The 14600-nt window shown below is 42.6% G+C and overlaps 2 protein-coding genes across 4 annotated transcripts; one reads left to right on the forward strand and one right to left on the reverse strand.

Moving 5' to 3' along the window:
* Nucleotides 1-482: 482 nt before the first annotated feature.
* On the reverse strand, nt 483-11970 carry plb1 (phospholipase B1). Of its 2 annotated transcripts, none has more exons than XM_057058951.1 (42): nt 11847-11970; nt 9220-9266; nt 9064-9124; nt 8884-8947; nt 8763-8797; nt 8424-8490; nt 7984-8032; nt 7738-7809; nt 7578-7643; nt 7431-7486; nt 7274-7346; nt 7085-7183; nt 6979-7014; nt 6629-6694; nt 6479-6553; nt 6357-6417; nt 6218-6276; nt 5917-5990; nt 5792-5835; nt 5440-5548; nt 5312-5363; nt 5142-5222; nt 4900-4965; nt 4705-4805; nt 4545-4626; nt 4367-4471; nt 4192-4287; nt 4035-4106; nt 3864-3941; nt 3686-3746; nt 3551-3609; nt 3386-3453; nt 3255-3298; nt 3038-3131; nt 2909-2960; nt 2739-2819; nt 2069-2134; nt 1769-1945; nt 1435-1539; nt 1220-1315; nt 1046-1120; nt 483-945 (listed from the first exon to the last, which is right to left on the reverse strand). In XM_057058951.1, the coding sequence occupies exons 1-42, from the start codon at nt 11965-11967 to the stop codon at nt 652-654; spliced, it is 3339 nt and encodes a 1112-aa protein (XP_056914931.1). In that variant the 5' UTR covers nt 11968-11970; the 3' UTR covers nt 483-651. The 2 variants fall into 2 exon arrangements, with proteins under 2 accessions (XP_056914931.1, XP_056914932.1); XM_057058952.1 differs by lacking the exon at nt 11847-11970 and adding an exon at nt 9336-9682.
* LOC130540084 (protein yippee-like 5) lies at nt 10653-14231 on the forward strand. Of its 2 annotated transcripts, XM_057058972.1 has the most exons (4): nt 10660-10808; nt 11431-11662; nt 12239-12410; nt 12483-14231. In XM_057058972.1, exons 3-4 carry the CDS (start codon nt 12270-12272, stop codon nt 12705-12707), a joined length of 366 nt encoding a protein of 121 aa, XP_056914952.1. In that variant the 5' UTR covers nt 10660-10808; nt 11431-11662; nt 12239-12269; the 3' UTR covers nt 12708-14231. The 2 variants fall into 2 exon arrangements, with proteins under 2 accessions (XP_056914953.1, XP_056914952.1); XM_057058973.1 differs by lacking the exon at nt 11431-11662 and having other exon boundaries at nt 10653-10808.
* Nucleotides 14232-14600: the final 369 nt, after the last annotated feature.

Here is a 14600-nt window from a genome sequence, read left to right on the forward strand (position 1 = left end):
GCAATGTGATTATAGCACAACAAATATTCCGTTTGCGTGATAAGAGAGGATGTCTTTGCGTTAGCAATCGTAACTGGGACACAAAATGTGCTTATGTATGATACACTGCACGGCTGGTTTTCTTAATATCTAAATATGGTTGTATTTCCTGGTTACATTAAAAAACCCATGAAAGAAAGTGCATAGTGTATACTGCAAATCCTATGCAAAATGTCCAGAACTTGTAGATAACATCTACCAGCATATATGTAAACGCTGCTACATATGTTGAGGAAGGTCCTGAGGTAAACATTGTGCATATCGCTCCACTGAATCTATATTAAAACTGATGACTCTGAGTTTTTTCTCATGTATTGCATAACAAACCTTTTTATTCTGTCTTATTTGTTAATTATTTGCAGAGAATGGTGTAACATTTCTTCCAGAAATGTTTTTAGTGTTCCAGAATGAGAATTATTATAAAGATTTGGAGTCAAAAGTGATACAGTTGGCATTGTTTATTCTAAACAATGTCCTCATTTTCACCCCAAACAACATGGTTTCTACGACTACTATAAATATCAGTGTTCTTTTATTTTTTAGGGTTTTAATGCTTTCCCATCAATAGTCCACAACAAATGACAATAAGGAGGAGGGGGGGTTGGGGGCACTTTAAAACAAAGTGCCCCTCAGCTCCACAGCAGACGTCATCAGCCTCTTGTTTCTCTTGGCTCTGCAGGAGAGGAGGAGCCAGGTCACCACACAGCCAGTCAGGAGGCCAGTGACAGCCAGCACAGCAGTCAGCCATACTGGAACTGTATTAGTGCAGTCAGCGGGGAGGGGCTGCCCCGTGCTCTGCGTTGCGGAGGCGGTGGAACTCTCAGAGGGAGCTGTGCTGGCTGTTCCCGGTGCCGCCGTGGTCGATGGTAGAAAACTGTTGACTTTGGTGAAGATGTAAGGATGCTCCTAGAACGCACACAGTAGCCAATAGCGGCCCGCTTTTTGTCACTGCACGTGCACACAAGGGAAATAATAAATTCCAGCTGGGTCTGCAGTAGCTTCTTACCTCGCTGGGGCATTTGATGGTGTTTCTGGCATTTGCAAAATCGTTGTATGTCTGTTTTTTACCCACTGGCTCTAACTAAAGACATCAACACGAGGTATCTCGGTCAAGTCCATGACTAAGCTGCAGAAAAATATGACAGAAAAAAAGAAAAATCCCTGGTCTTGCCAGACTCACCATGTTGTTCCACATGGCAGCAGCCATGTCAGCATGTCCCCGTTCACTGAAGTGGAAACAGTCCACAGAGAAGTAGGTGGTGTCAGGTTTGCTGTCCTGGAAAAAAAAATATTACAGAGTGTGTAGGAGTTTTGCAGAAAGAACTTGTTAATGCCCTTAAGCTAGAATTTGTGTTTAAAGCACATCTAAGGCTCAAGAATAGTTGAAGGCCTTACAGCATTTAAAGGAACAACAGTGTTCTTTAAAAAGGGCTGAACAACCACAGCGAAGTCTTTCTTGTCTTCATAGCGTCCGCCGTACACCAGATTTTCAGTTTTGATCTAAGGTTGCAAATAAATATAGTATTTTTAATTATTTGTTCATTTATATGGATGGGAGACACGAATAACAACACCAGGATGCCAAACAGATATAAAGCAACCAGAACATCATCCGTAAAATGCAGCCCAAAGTAGCCATGACACGAGTTAGTGGCACAGAGCTATGCTGATAATAACATCGATATGTCACACAGAAATAAACGATGACCACGAACACTTGTCCTCTAACCTGTAGTTCACGATTGAAGCGCTTAGCTTCAGCCAGCTCCAGGGAATTCTCCCCTGCTAACAGGAAGCAGGGGCAGACATACTTTTGTAACACACTGCACCCCAGGCTATCCCTCTTTATCTTGCGAAGGCCATCCACTTCCAGGACCTCCAAGACGTGGACGATCGTCCTGGGAACCTACCAGCAAAAGAGGAAAATATTTATACTCAACAAGCTGATGATATTTAATGCTTTACCCACGATCTTTTAAGAGATGAGCCTTTATTATTTGTACTTTAATGCTTCTTTAGGAAATTTTACCTCTCTGTAGAGCATATCCAAGCTTGTCATCATATGAAGGCTGTAGTTCTGAGGGGACATGGAGGCCTAAAGACCAAAACAGCAATGAGATCACTCATAATGATTCATAGTTAAGTCTAAATGAATGGTACATCCTCATGCTTTTTTCATTCATAAGTGAAAAAGAGCTGACAGCTTGCAACATTCCCGAGCTGACAAGCAACTACTGTCGAAACCCAAGATGTCAGAGCCATAGTCTGAGAGCTCATCCAACATTGATGCTGTGCTTTGATATTCCGCTTCAAACAAGTGCATCAAAGATGCACGACCCTGTTAGAGCAGAACCAGGATGGAGACAAGTGAAAGAACAAGGAAAGTGGAGGCAAAAGGGCAGAAAAGAGGAGGGTGAGGCAGAGGCTGAGCTAACCTCTGACCGGATTTTCGCCTTGTGGAGAGTGGACTTTTTTTTTGAGCGACAGAATTAGCCAAGAAGGAAAACCTTGTATGCCCTCATCTTACGCTGACACGACGAAACAATAGCAGCGCTGTCCTCAAAGCTTTATTATTCTGCTCTAGTGAACGGTCCACTTTGAAGGGTGATATCATGAGTCCGCTCTGTACACAGCACGCACCACTGTGCCACCACAGTGTTTCTAAACCAGCCCTCATAATTCCAGAATTTGCAACTCACGCGGTCATTGCAGAACTGACACAGGTCATTTCCTCCTATGAACAGGGTCACCAGCTTCCAGTCGTTCTGGAAATCTACCGTCTAAACAGATATAAGGCAACAAGAACAAAGATGACGACATTAGCATTTTACATTGAGGCACAAAACTCGGTCACATGTGTTAAACTTACAGGGTCAGATTTCAGGGTGTCAATTAGGCGCCGCACCTGGTTGGGGATTCCTCTGTAGAAAATGAGAGATTTAATAAATGCACAAAATCCTTAAACATAACTCAATGAAAGTGAACCAAACAGACTCACGCTACTTTAGCTCCTGATACTGCAAAGTTGAAACCCGACTCTTTCAGTCCCTTTGACATTCCTTTAATTTTCGGATTGAATTTCCTGAGTATGTCTGTAGCAAACAAACAACAACAAAAAACAGCAAATAATAAACAAGTCTCCAATAATTCTGTTACGATGCGACGCTGACATCTAGTGGACAGTTTATGAATAACACACAAAAACAGAGACTCACTGGGTAATGTTGTAACAGTCTCGAGGGCTTCATCGCCTCCAATGCTAAAAATAACAAACAAAAAAAAAAAAAAACACTAAGACTTCATATTACATGTGATGCATTGTCGTGTATATTTGTGAGCCACCCACCTCCAAGATACCCCTTTGTATTCAGTTCGTAACTGTAGTAGGTTCTTTGCTTTTGCACCAAATCCAGTCTGCATGCAGAAAAAGACAGTTATTCTACTCATTTGTATCCATATGAAAGGCTGATTAGGGAAAATATTTCATATTTTATTTGCATATTAACCTTACCGTTATAGAGTCTCCCAGCGCAGCAATTACTTTAATGTCAGCTGGCCGTAATCTGTGAACTAAAAAAAAAAAAAAAGAAATAATCATGAGGTTTTACAAATAGTCCAACCCTTGTATATATTTTAAGAAAGTCACCTGATGTGGGCACAGAATCAGATGGGGCCATGTTGGTACAGGAAAAGTCACTGCCCCAATGCTGAACAACAACAAAGGGAAATTACTACCTTGTGGCTGATAAGGTTACATGCACAAATAACTGTTGATTCTGTTATTGTGCTGCGTATCAGGTGATAAGATGGGACCTGTGACCTACTGTAGGCGGAGTGGTCGTCGGTAGAGGGCCTGGAAAGGTGTAGTTGCTGTTGACGGCAGTCCTAAAAAATGGGCTGGTCTGGTCACAATAAACAGGACGCTCATTAACACTCATATAAGACAAAAACACTTGGAAAAGATGCATTGTTTATCTCAAATGAAGAGACGATACCTTGGAGGGGCACTTCAAATCGATATCAGCTTCAAAATCCTGCGTAAATGTTTTGTTGCCCACTGGTTCTAACTAGAAGAGCGTTACGGTCAGTGATTGTGATGTGAGGAATAAAAAGAGAAGCACACATAACAGAGGAGAAAAGCAGGACGCCCACCATGTTGTTCCAAAGAGCTCGAGCCATGAGGGTGTGCGCTTTCTGGCTCAGATGGAAACAGTCGGGGGCAAAGTAGGAGCGATCGGGACGGCCGTCCTTTCAGGAGGAAAAATAGTTGGGCTGGATATTAACATTTCAGGGCAGGAAATGAGGTCTCAGGTGTGTCTGCTCATACCTGTAACCTGGGGAGGTAAATGTCCCTCATGAAGGGCTGTAGCACCACAGAGAAGTTCTCGTGTGTGTCGTACCGTCCAGAGTCAATCAGCTGTCTCATAGCGTGCTGGATCACAAAAATAAGAATATGACCAAATTTCTGATCAACTGACTTTAAACACTAACGCAGGGCCTCTTACCTGATAGGCCTTACTGACATCGTTGACCTTCTGCAGCTCAGCTGAGCCGTCTTTCGGCTTCAGTATGCACGGACAAATCAAGCTGAAGCAAAAAAAGAACTGTTCAAGACTGACTTTAAGAGTTCAGTTCTTTGGTAAAGACTAAACAAACAACACTCACTTTACAAACCAGGTGGGGCAGCCCAGGGTCGTGTCTTTGTGCAGATCACGCAGCGGCACAATGTTTAACAGCTCCACCAGGTTGACAATTGCCCGAGGCACCTTGTAAAAATGGAAGAAGGGAAACAGAAAGGTTTCAGGTTTGTGATGCTGAGTCAGGAGCTTGTGTGGCAGCGCACAAGGATAAAAACAGTACCTCGCGGTGGAGCAGGTCCAGAGCCTGCTGGATGCGACTGACCACATTCTTGGGTGAGAAAAAGATCTATAGAGACAAAATTCACCTGTCAAATGATGCAACTAATAAACACAGAAGTTCCTCAAATGCATTGATTTCTGTCATTGTTGTTGGATAAAGATGTAATTTTGAATTTGGAAAAATGATTCGTTCTTTGGGAAAATGAATAACCAATTAAGTATATGTGCTATTAGAGTCCTCACGCTGTCTGTGCAGAAGTCACAGATGTCGTTTCCACCGATAAACATGGTGATCACTTTCCAGTCGTTGTGGAAATCAATGCGCTGCAAAGCCAAATATGAGGTAAGATGTTGTGCATATTAGGAACCAACAGCCAACACTGTGTTTCTATAGTTACTCCTCTGTGGCTTACCGCGTCGTTTTTCATTATGTCCACAAGGGTGCGCACTTGCTGCGGCATATCGCTGCGGGGGAAAGTTTTGGAGTTGTCTTTTTAATAAGATTTTATTCAGAGTGGAGGAGGTGATGACGATTACTGACCCACTCTTGGCTCCCGGCACAGCCTGGTTGAGGAAGGCATTGGGAGAGGTTTCATTACATATTCCCTTTGAGAAGCCGGTCACAGAGGGGTTAAACTCCCTCAGGATATCTGAAGACCACAAAACCAAGGAGGGAAACATAATGAAATCTCAGAAACATTTAATCACTAATCACTTTAACTTTTTGATTAAATGCAAATGAAAAACAGCCCTAATTTTACAGTTTGGTCAAACCTCCCATCTGCATAGAGTTATAGATTTGATAATAAAGTATTGATAAATAAAGTGTAACAGACAGCTTAATTGGGATAACCCTACTATTGAACAGTTTTAAAAATAAGGGACAAACCTACTTGGCAAAGTTGTCACACTTGTGATGTTTTCATCACCACCAATACTGGAAAGTTAATAAAAGGTTCGTTGCATTTAAACTCTTCAAATCATGAGGATTAAAGGGTGCATTTTTAGGTGCTCTTACCTCCATGAAAGTCCTCGGTACTCATCAATCACCAACAGAATGTTGTCTGTCTTCGCTCCCACACCGTTTGCTGCCTGTATCAATGCAGATGGTGGATTGTGCAAATAATTCTTCATGCATTTTTATAAAAAACTAAAACTAAAACTCTGTAATCTGTCCTAAACTCTGACTGAGTTAAGATGCTGTCTAATAAAAACACCCAAAGAAAGTAATATACTGTGCTGTACATTTAGCTTGACTCTACCCCTTTTCCAGAGAGGAGAAGTGGGATTTTTAGATGCTTGCAGTGAAGCGCACTTACGGTCAGAGAGTCTCCCACCGCTGCCACAACCTTGATATCAGCAGGTCTCAACTCATTAACTGCACAGAGATTAGATGGGTGAGTCTAACCGATGTTGACTCTCTGTTTCATTATAAAACCTTCAGCTAAAATCATTTACCAGAGGTGGGTGTAGTGGGAGATGGACTGCGGTCTGAACATGGGACTTCAGTGCCCATATCCTGCAAACGTTCCATTTTTAATCATTCCTGTTTTACGACACTTGTAACATCAAAGACTTACTGGATCTGCTAGCGTGGAGGATCCTTTTTGCTCGTCAGCGGGAGAATTATTCCGTGTCCGCAGGAACGGCCATTTCTGGGATTGGAGATCAAATCCATTGATAAAAATTTTCTCAACTTTATCAATAATTATATGTTTGAGATGGTTTACCTGGGTAGGACAAGGGAAACTGGCGCTGCTGTCCATGTCCTCTGGCAGGCTCAGTGATGGGTGAAGCTGGAGGAGGACAGTCAGGATCCACGTTAGAGTGAAGAAAAAAAGCCAAACTGGAAGTACCAACCTTTTTTTTTTTTATCAAGCAAGAAGATCAATGCAGGATAAGATATCCTGTATTATCTTTGATTCTATCTCTTATCTAATCACTGGTCCAAGAGATAAACATAATCACTGTCCCATCTTTAGATTTACTCGTTTGTGAGCTGTAACCAAGCACCACCTGTCACAGGAGGAGCTTATCAAAGACAAGCTAAACTTAAATGTAAAAAAAGTTTAGAACTCACCAGGTTCCTCCATAACTGCAAAGCTAAGTGATCTGCCTGCAAATAAATAAGCATTTATACACTGTGACTGGACAGTATGAGTAGGTTTTTAATGCTTTTTACTTACAGAGTTGTGCTCAAGGATGAGCGGAGCAGGCTGCAGCACAGCGGCGAAGTCCATCTTGCTGGTCCACTTGGGATTTTTCAAAACACGGCTTAGAGAGTTCTGTAAAAATAGGAAAAGCAGATTTTTCAGAAGGCAGTCAGCCAGTGAGGATCAGCATAAGCTGTCAACAAAGACATTAAAGTGTTTGACCTGTAGCGATTGGAGAAAAGTTGCTCTCTGTAGTCGCTCGGTGACGTATTTTCCCTCCAGACACTTGCATTTGCTGAAAATAAAACAAAAAAACCTCCCTGTTATGTGTAATTTCCATCTAATTTGGCTCTGACAGTATTAAAGCAACTCCTCCCACCTGTCCTGTTGCGGACTTGTGCTCCACACAGCAACATGAACTAAGGTGTGATGCAACTGTAAACACACAAACAAAATCGTATTTTTTTTAACGAAAAGATTTGGCAAAAATGTCTTCAGAATCAAAAAAAGGCAAAAATAGGGGCACCCTTTTCTGCAAGAGCTGCAGAGCTGCTTCTGTTTCTTGCACAGCAGAGCTGATATCTGCTGCCACCTGAGGAGCAAAGGAACAGAAGATCCATATAAACTCAAATGCCATGTTAAGTGGTGGTGATGGTTGCAGTGGGGGGATGGGGTGGTGGTCTTACAGCTGGTGAACAGGTGCACGTCGAGTCTGCTGGGACAAACAGCAACACCAGCCTCCACTCTGCCATCTGCAACTGTACCATGAACCGTTACATCTGCAGCTTATCAACAGAGAGCTAAACTATATAAAGTACATTGTTGTTGTTGTTTGAGTCCCATTTGTGGTGGTTTGTAACTCACCAGATCACAATGATTTACAGGAATCTAGTCTGGTTAACTCATCACTGGTCAGCGGGGTTAAAGCATACCTGCTGTGAGACGGACATGGACAATTTCTCCACTTCGTCCAGCAGATTTCTGCAATATACACAAATAAACCACACTTGGAGGAGCACATGCAAAATTATAGACTAAATGTCTATCAAGTCCCTAGTTTGTGTGTTGTTGGAAGTGCTACATATCGAGTACCAAAATCTGCATTTTACTAACAAAGTGAGGACATTCTTGGGAAGTGAGGATAGTTTGTCCAGTCCTCACAACTTCGAAGAAATGTTTGAAGGTGGAGATATGGTGTTAAGATTGAGGTCAGAATATGGTTCAGTTTAGGGTCAGGGTCAGGTTACGGGTGGGTATGTGTAGGGTAAGGACATGGGGGTAGCAACATGTTTTGGAAAGTCCTCACAAAGATAAGTGTTTTAGAATGTGTTCTGGTGCCAGTGTGTGTGTGTGTTTGTGGGGGGGGGGTTACCTGGGCGGCACTGCCATCTGATCCACATGTTGAACAGTCACTTCAGGGTTAAACATGGACATCATCTCTTCAACACACACAAAAAACACACCTCTGTGTTTAATACACAGCAGCACACATGTGCTTTTTGCCTTTATGTTGGCAGTTTTTACTATTACAGGGTCAACAAACTATTTATGGCAAACACTCTTATCTGTAGAGACATAAATGGCCAGACTGTCACACGGTCTAGTTGTAAATGCTTTCACCAACATGACTGGCTCTATTGTACGGAGCTCCAATAAAAGAGAGAGCAACAAACTCTAATCCATTTTCAGCATTTGCACTATATTAACGTACCTTTTACTCCAGTGAGGACTGTGGATGATTCACGCCTGATAATAAAGGCAGACAACATCAGTGTTAACGCGCCTGACGAGGCTGCAGCACTTACACCCCAATGTGTTTCATGCACGGCTACCTGTGTGAGAGCGGGATTCCCATCAGGTAGACAGCGGAGATATCGGCGGGGGTGATAGCATGAACTGATGAAAGGAGCGCAGGCCGGCGTGAGGATAAAGAGATAGACACAAGGCAGGTTTGACAGTGCCGATATCAATCAGTCCGACTTCAGTGATAAAGACGACAAAGTCGATTGTACCTGACGATGGGGAGGATAAGGATTCCACTGGTGAGCAGAGGATCCGCAGGTAAGTTCTAGTCTGTATGTGCAGAAAAAAACACCTTGGACTCTCAGCAAAACAGATGTATAAATATATAATACAATGAATCCACTCAACAGCGAGGGGAGATATACCTCTGAGGTTTCTGTTGCTTGTTCATTTTCTCTGTCTTCTGCAACAACTGGAATAAGAACAACAATAGGAAAAACACCAACAATAAGATTTAGACAACAGTACAATAAGGAGTCACCTGTGTTGTGAGTGCAGGATCCAATGGTGAGAAACAGGAATATTAATCGATAGTCCATGATACGGTGAGAAAGTGAGAGTTGTGCACGGTTATAGGGACCGAGTGCCTGGCTTTTAATGAGCGCACAAGTGCACCGGCCTTGTAAAGGGGGCGGAGATGCAACGGAAGAGGCGCGTAAAAGAAATATAGACACCTTTCTATCTCAGGTGTGTTTTACTGTTGCTCATATCTTTCAGTCAGTTTGTCAGCTTAAGTGGACGAAGCTGTAAGTGACACTTCATCGTCCTCTCCACTTCCTATTAGGGTATAAAAACCATGGGAAATAAATGTTTTAGTCACACCAGGACGTGTTAACATCTCAAGGTGTAAAAACTCAAACATTCATATATTTCTCTTGCTCATAATCAAACTGTATTGTGTGTGTGTGTGTTGTGTGTGTGTGTGTGTGTGTGTGTGTGTGTGTGTGTGTGTGTGTGTTTGCTTGCAACTGTTAAAGGACATCACAGCTCTGTAACAACAGGATAGTGACTTTAGAATGATCCGTCCACTAGTTTATTGACTGTCGCTGTGGAAACGAGCCGACCCAGAACAACTGATAATGTCGCCATATAATGGGACAGAAGATGCTATGTGTCAAGACGTCACATTTGTGGTGTTTATGTTTTTTACCAGTTATGAAACGTGAGTTAACAACCACTAATTTAGGGATAGATTTGGAGATTCTGCTGATAAGATTATATTTTACTGGCTTGTCCTCGGTTTGATAGGGTTGACCCTTAGTGTTAAAGGGAGTAAAACAATCTATGTTGATGGTATGGAGTTATCAGATTTTCACAATAAGCAGTTAAATTGCTGGGTAAACATTGAAGTACTGTATGATGGTGTGGATTTCTGATTATTCTAAATTAAAACCATTTTTAGCAACACTGCAGAAACTACAGTCCTGTGGCATTTTGGTGCAACTTCGCATTAACTGCCTCCATCAGCATCTTTGATACATGACGTGGTTTTATTCAAGTCTCTTCCTTTGCACCTGTTTATGTTGGTGTTATCGGCTCAACCGATCAGATGACAGCCCTTTACAGACTTTAACCTGATTTTAGACAAATCTTGCCAACTGGTTTTTGAATGTTACCAGTGATTTGAATCTTTGCTTTTGCTGTTGATTTACATAATATCTAATCAATTGCTGCTTGCATAATTATTAAACTATCTTGTCACATACCCATAACTACACTGGCCCCAGAAACAAAGCTTGAATTAGCAAGTTTTTGGTAAAACTATTTTCTTGGCTCTGCTGACATCTTGTGGAGAACCGCCCGTACAACAGGTGCAGTGACGTCACGACACAGCTGAAAAAGAACAACAAAGCCACGAAGACGAGGACTCAAATCACATGTGATGTGCCATTAAAGTGTCGGTGACACCGTCGACGTCGGGAGCTTTCTGCACTACCGAAAAGACCTTCCCACGGTAGGAGGCCGTCATTTTAAACTGGCCCGAAAAATTGGGGGTTATGTTGTTGGTGCGTCTTGTTGTCGTCGTGGGCGTTAGCTTTAGCTGCACTTTAGCTTCTTTTTTCCCCAATTGATTAGTTGAGTTATTACTGAGAGACAACAATCTAAACCACGATCTGTGTTTCAGTTCTTTATTTTTGGCTGTACTTGTGTACAATACTTCCGTTTTTTGTATTCTGTTAATCAGAAACATGTCCAGAATGTTTCAGATTGCAGAAAGATTCCTCTGCTACAGCAGTTGTTGGTTGTTTTTGCTCAATTTATGCATTTATTATGTATACTAGACAAATGGAAAAGATAATTGAACAACGGAAACTTTTGTTGTTTGTTGGACTTCCTGCTATAAAGCCTTACAACCAGCACTTTTCACGTCGAGTTACATAAATCAGGAGAAAATGAGATGAAATTATAGCTCGAAGTGAGTTAATTTAGAACCGCCTTTATTAAATACTGATACGGTACATATAGGGCAACTGCAGGACAAATTTAGTTTGTGACGCCATAAATAAATTGACATTTATTTTAGTTTTAACAATGATCATAATAAATAGCTTGTAATTATAAGTCTTTTTACACAGTTTTCAAGGTTTGATCGGCTTGATCGATTGTCCAAACTCTGCTGACACCTTGTGGCGTCCAGCGCGAACAACACCTACAGTGACGTCACGACCGGATGTTGATACTGGCTGAGCGGGGACAGCAGATAGAAACAGCTGAAAAAGAACAACAAAACCACGAAGACGAGGTCTCACATAACTGATGTGTCGTTAAAGTGTCAGTGAAAGAATCGTCGGGAAAGAAATTTCCACGGTAGGAGGCCGCCATCGTAAACTGGGTCGAAATAAAGGCGGTTATGTTGTTGGTCCGCTGGTTCCTGTCTTGTCGAAGTGGCCGTTAGCAGCGCAGCTAACATGGCGTTAGCTTCTTTTTCCCACTTGAGTAATCGGGATATTACCGAGAGACAGGGCTGCAAGTTATTTGTAAAAACACTTACCCAGAACCACGTATTTTATACGGATCTGTATCTTTCGCACTTGTACCAGATATTTACAATTTTTGTATCTGTTCGTCACAAACGTGTCCGCATTGGCAGAATGATGCCTCCGCTGCGGCATTTTTTTTTTTTTTGGGGGGGGGGTGCTCATTTAAATATTTTCTACACTGCAAAAATGCCTTTTTTCTTGTTCTTCCTGCTATCAAGAGTTACAACACTTTTCACATCGAGTAACACAAGTAGGCGAAATTTACAAATGTACAGTTTAGACGATCGTGAAAGAATTGACTCCTAATCTAGTCATCAAGTCATTTAACGAAGTTTTCGTTGCGCTGAAGAAAGAAGACATGTGTCTTATTCGTGTTTGTCTTTATTTCTATTTCTTATTGTAGCCTTAAATCACTCACCCTCAACAATTCAACAATGGGGCGCATCTTCCTGGACCACATTGGCGGAACACGTCTCTTCTCCTGCGCTAACTGCGACACCATCCTGACCAACAGATCGGAGCTAATCTCAACACGGTTTACCGGTGCCACGGGCAGAGCTTTCCTCTTCAACAAGGTAGGAGCCATTGCCTCTGCCGTGCACTCCCCTGCTCCGATGCATGTTTGATCACCTGTGTCTCCATCGCAGGTGGTGAACCTCCAGTACAGTGAGGTGCAGGACAGGGTGATGCTCACCGGAAGGCACATGGTGAGGGATGTCAGCTGCAAGAACTGCAACAGCAAGCTGGGCTGGATTTATGAGTTTGCTACCGAAGACAGCCAGCGGTACAAAGAGGGCCGGGTCATCCTGGAGAGAGCGTTGGTTCGAGAGAGTGAGGGCTTCGAAGAGCACGTCCCTTCAGACAACTCATGAACCCTTGGCTTGGATGAAATCTCCCCTTTATCCCATTCCCTCTGCACTGCACGCCACCACCTACAGACTTTGTCATCAGTCGAGTCTTGGCTTGGCCCCACCAGACCCCTTCCCCTAGTTTGACCAGATGCCTCTGCTGAAAAAAAGACTGTTTTGCTGACTATGTTCTTGCGGGGGGAAAAAAGTTATCAAGTGTCACAGGGCAGAACCCCCAAAACAGCTGGGGACACGCGTATGAAGCTGTAATTTCACTTATGTAAATGTCGATGCAGTTGTAGAACTTATAGCACCTCTACTCAAGGCATGCTCCCCCTGTTTTCATATGGTCACTAAATCTGTGCATGAGACCAAACCCGACTCTGTCACAAGTAACCGTGGCGGCCGTAGAGCAGCTGCCACCTGTACACAGCAGCGATGAATAACCCAGCCATGGCTGCAGGGGCTCCTGCTTCTGTTTCGTCCAATCAGTCTCAGTCTGTCTGTCGCTCGTGCACATTGAATGCATCATTCTGTATCAGTTACTTGCTGGTTGTGTATTGAATGTAATAATGTTTAAAATCTCTGTTCTCATCCAAATGACACCGTTCCACACGGGTGGATATTGAAAGGTCAGTTGTGTTTTAGGTTTAGAGTCGGCGGTGTGCATTTATGTTGAGGGATTTTCTTTCGAACAGTGTCTTGATTTTCCCCAACTGCAGTTACAGGGGGTGACTTCCATGTGTGTTCTACCTGTCTCCAGTCTTGACATTAGTCACCTGAGGAGCATAAATCTCACATGTCTCATATTGACAAAGAGACGTTTCTTTCTAGATCCAAATAAGAAGGGACTGTTTATTTTAGGAAATAGCCAGACAAATCCTGAAAAGGGGGGTGGCAAATGTTCTTTTGCCACAATTTGTGTAAATTTAGCCCCAAGGTGGACTCATTTTGTAAACAGCTGACCTGCCTTGTGACACCGACCTTCCTCCTATAAATCCATGAGATGCATCTGGTCGTAAATCTTGCTTCTTACAACACAAGGCCAAACACAGAGTATTACATTTATCTTTATCCTCTGACCAGAGCTTTCCTTTTTGTATTATCGACTCCTGCAACGATGTCCAGGAAAATGCCAAACTTTTAAAAAAAGCCTTTATGACATTTGAGGCTATATTTTGGGGTGAACTGTGGCACGTTACAGCTGGAACAGTGTCAGATTTTCTATGCCTGCAGGAATTATTGGTCTGACATACACGAGAGATATTTAATATCGTTTTTCTACCTTTTTATAAGGTCACAGGAAAAAAGAATTGATTACAAAAAAATAGAGGCTTCAGCAGGATGCTGACACAGTGTCTGACTGAATATTTTGTTGTTGGGTTCAAGCATTTTATTTAGAGGGTCATTGCATTATATGCTTTAATATATATTATCCTTTTATTGATTGGTAAATTTATCTTGAACGTGTTGTGGTTTGTCGTATGGCTACAGTTTCGCTATGTTTGATGTGATTTATGAATAAAAACAGACGCGTTGGGTCTTTAATTGTGCATCGTGGTGCTGCAAACAGGGTTCACCGTTTATAATCTCGGGGGAGGAGGAGGCCGTAAATCATCCTCTAGGTGGCAGCAGATGTTTTCCCCTTGGCTGGATGATGCAGCTGAGCCTGCTTTACCTGCCTCTGACATCAGCCTGGCCTGGTGGCATTGCTGCATGCCAGTCATGTGAAGCCTGAAGGGACAGATGTCCATTTTAGCCAGGATCAAACATATGTTTATCCTGTGAGACAACAACTATGGATCGCATGTCAACCCCCCGCCAACAGCCCAGCGTGAATCATAATTACCTGCTTTGGGTTTGTAGGTAGGCAGAGTTAATCCTCTGACTAGCAGCATTGCGTTGCTGTTATTTATA

The sequence above is a fragment of the Takifugu flavidus genome, chromosome 16 (genome assembly GCF_003711565.1).
Source record: "Takifugu flavidus isolate HTHZ2018 chromosome 16, ASM371156v2, whole genome shotgun sequence".
In the NCBI taxonomy this organism is placed as follows: Eukaryota; Metazoa; Chordata; class Actinopteri; order Tetraodontiformes; family Tetraodontidae; genus Takifugu; species Takifugu flavidus.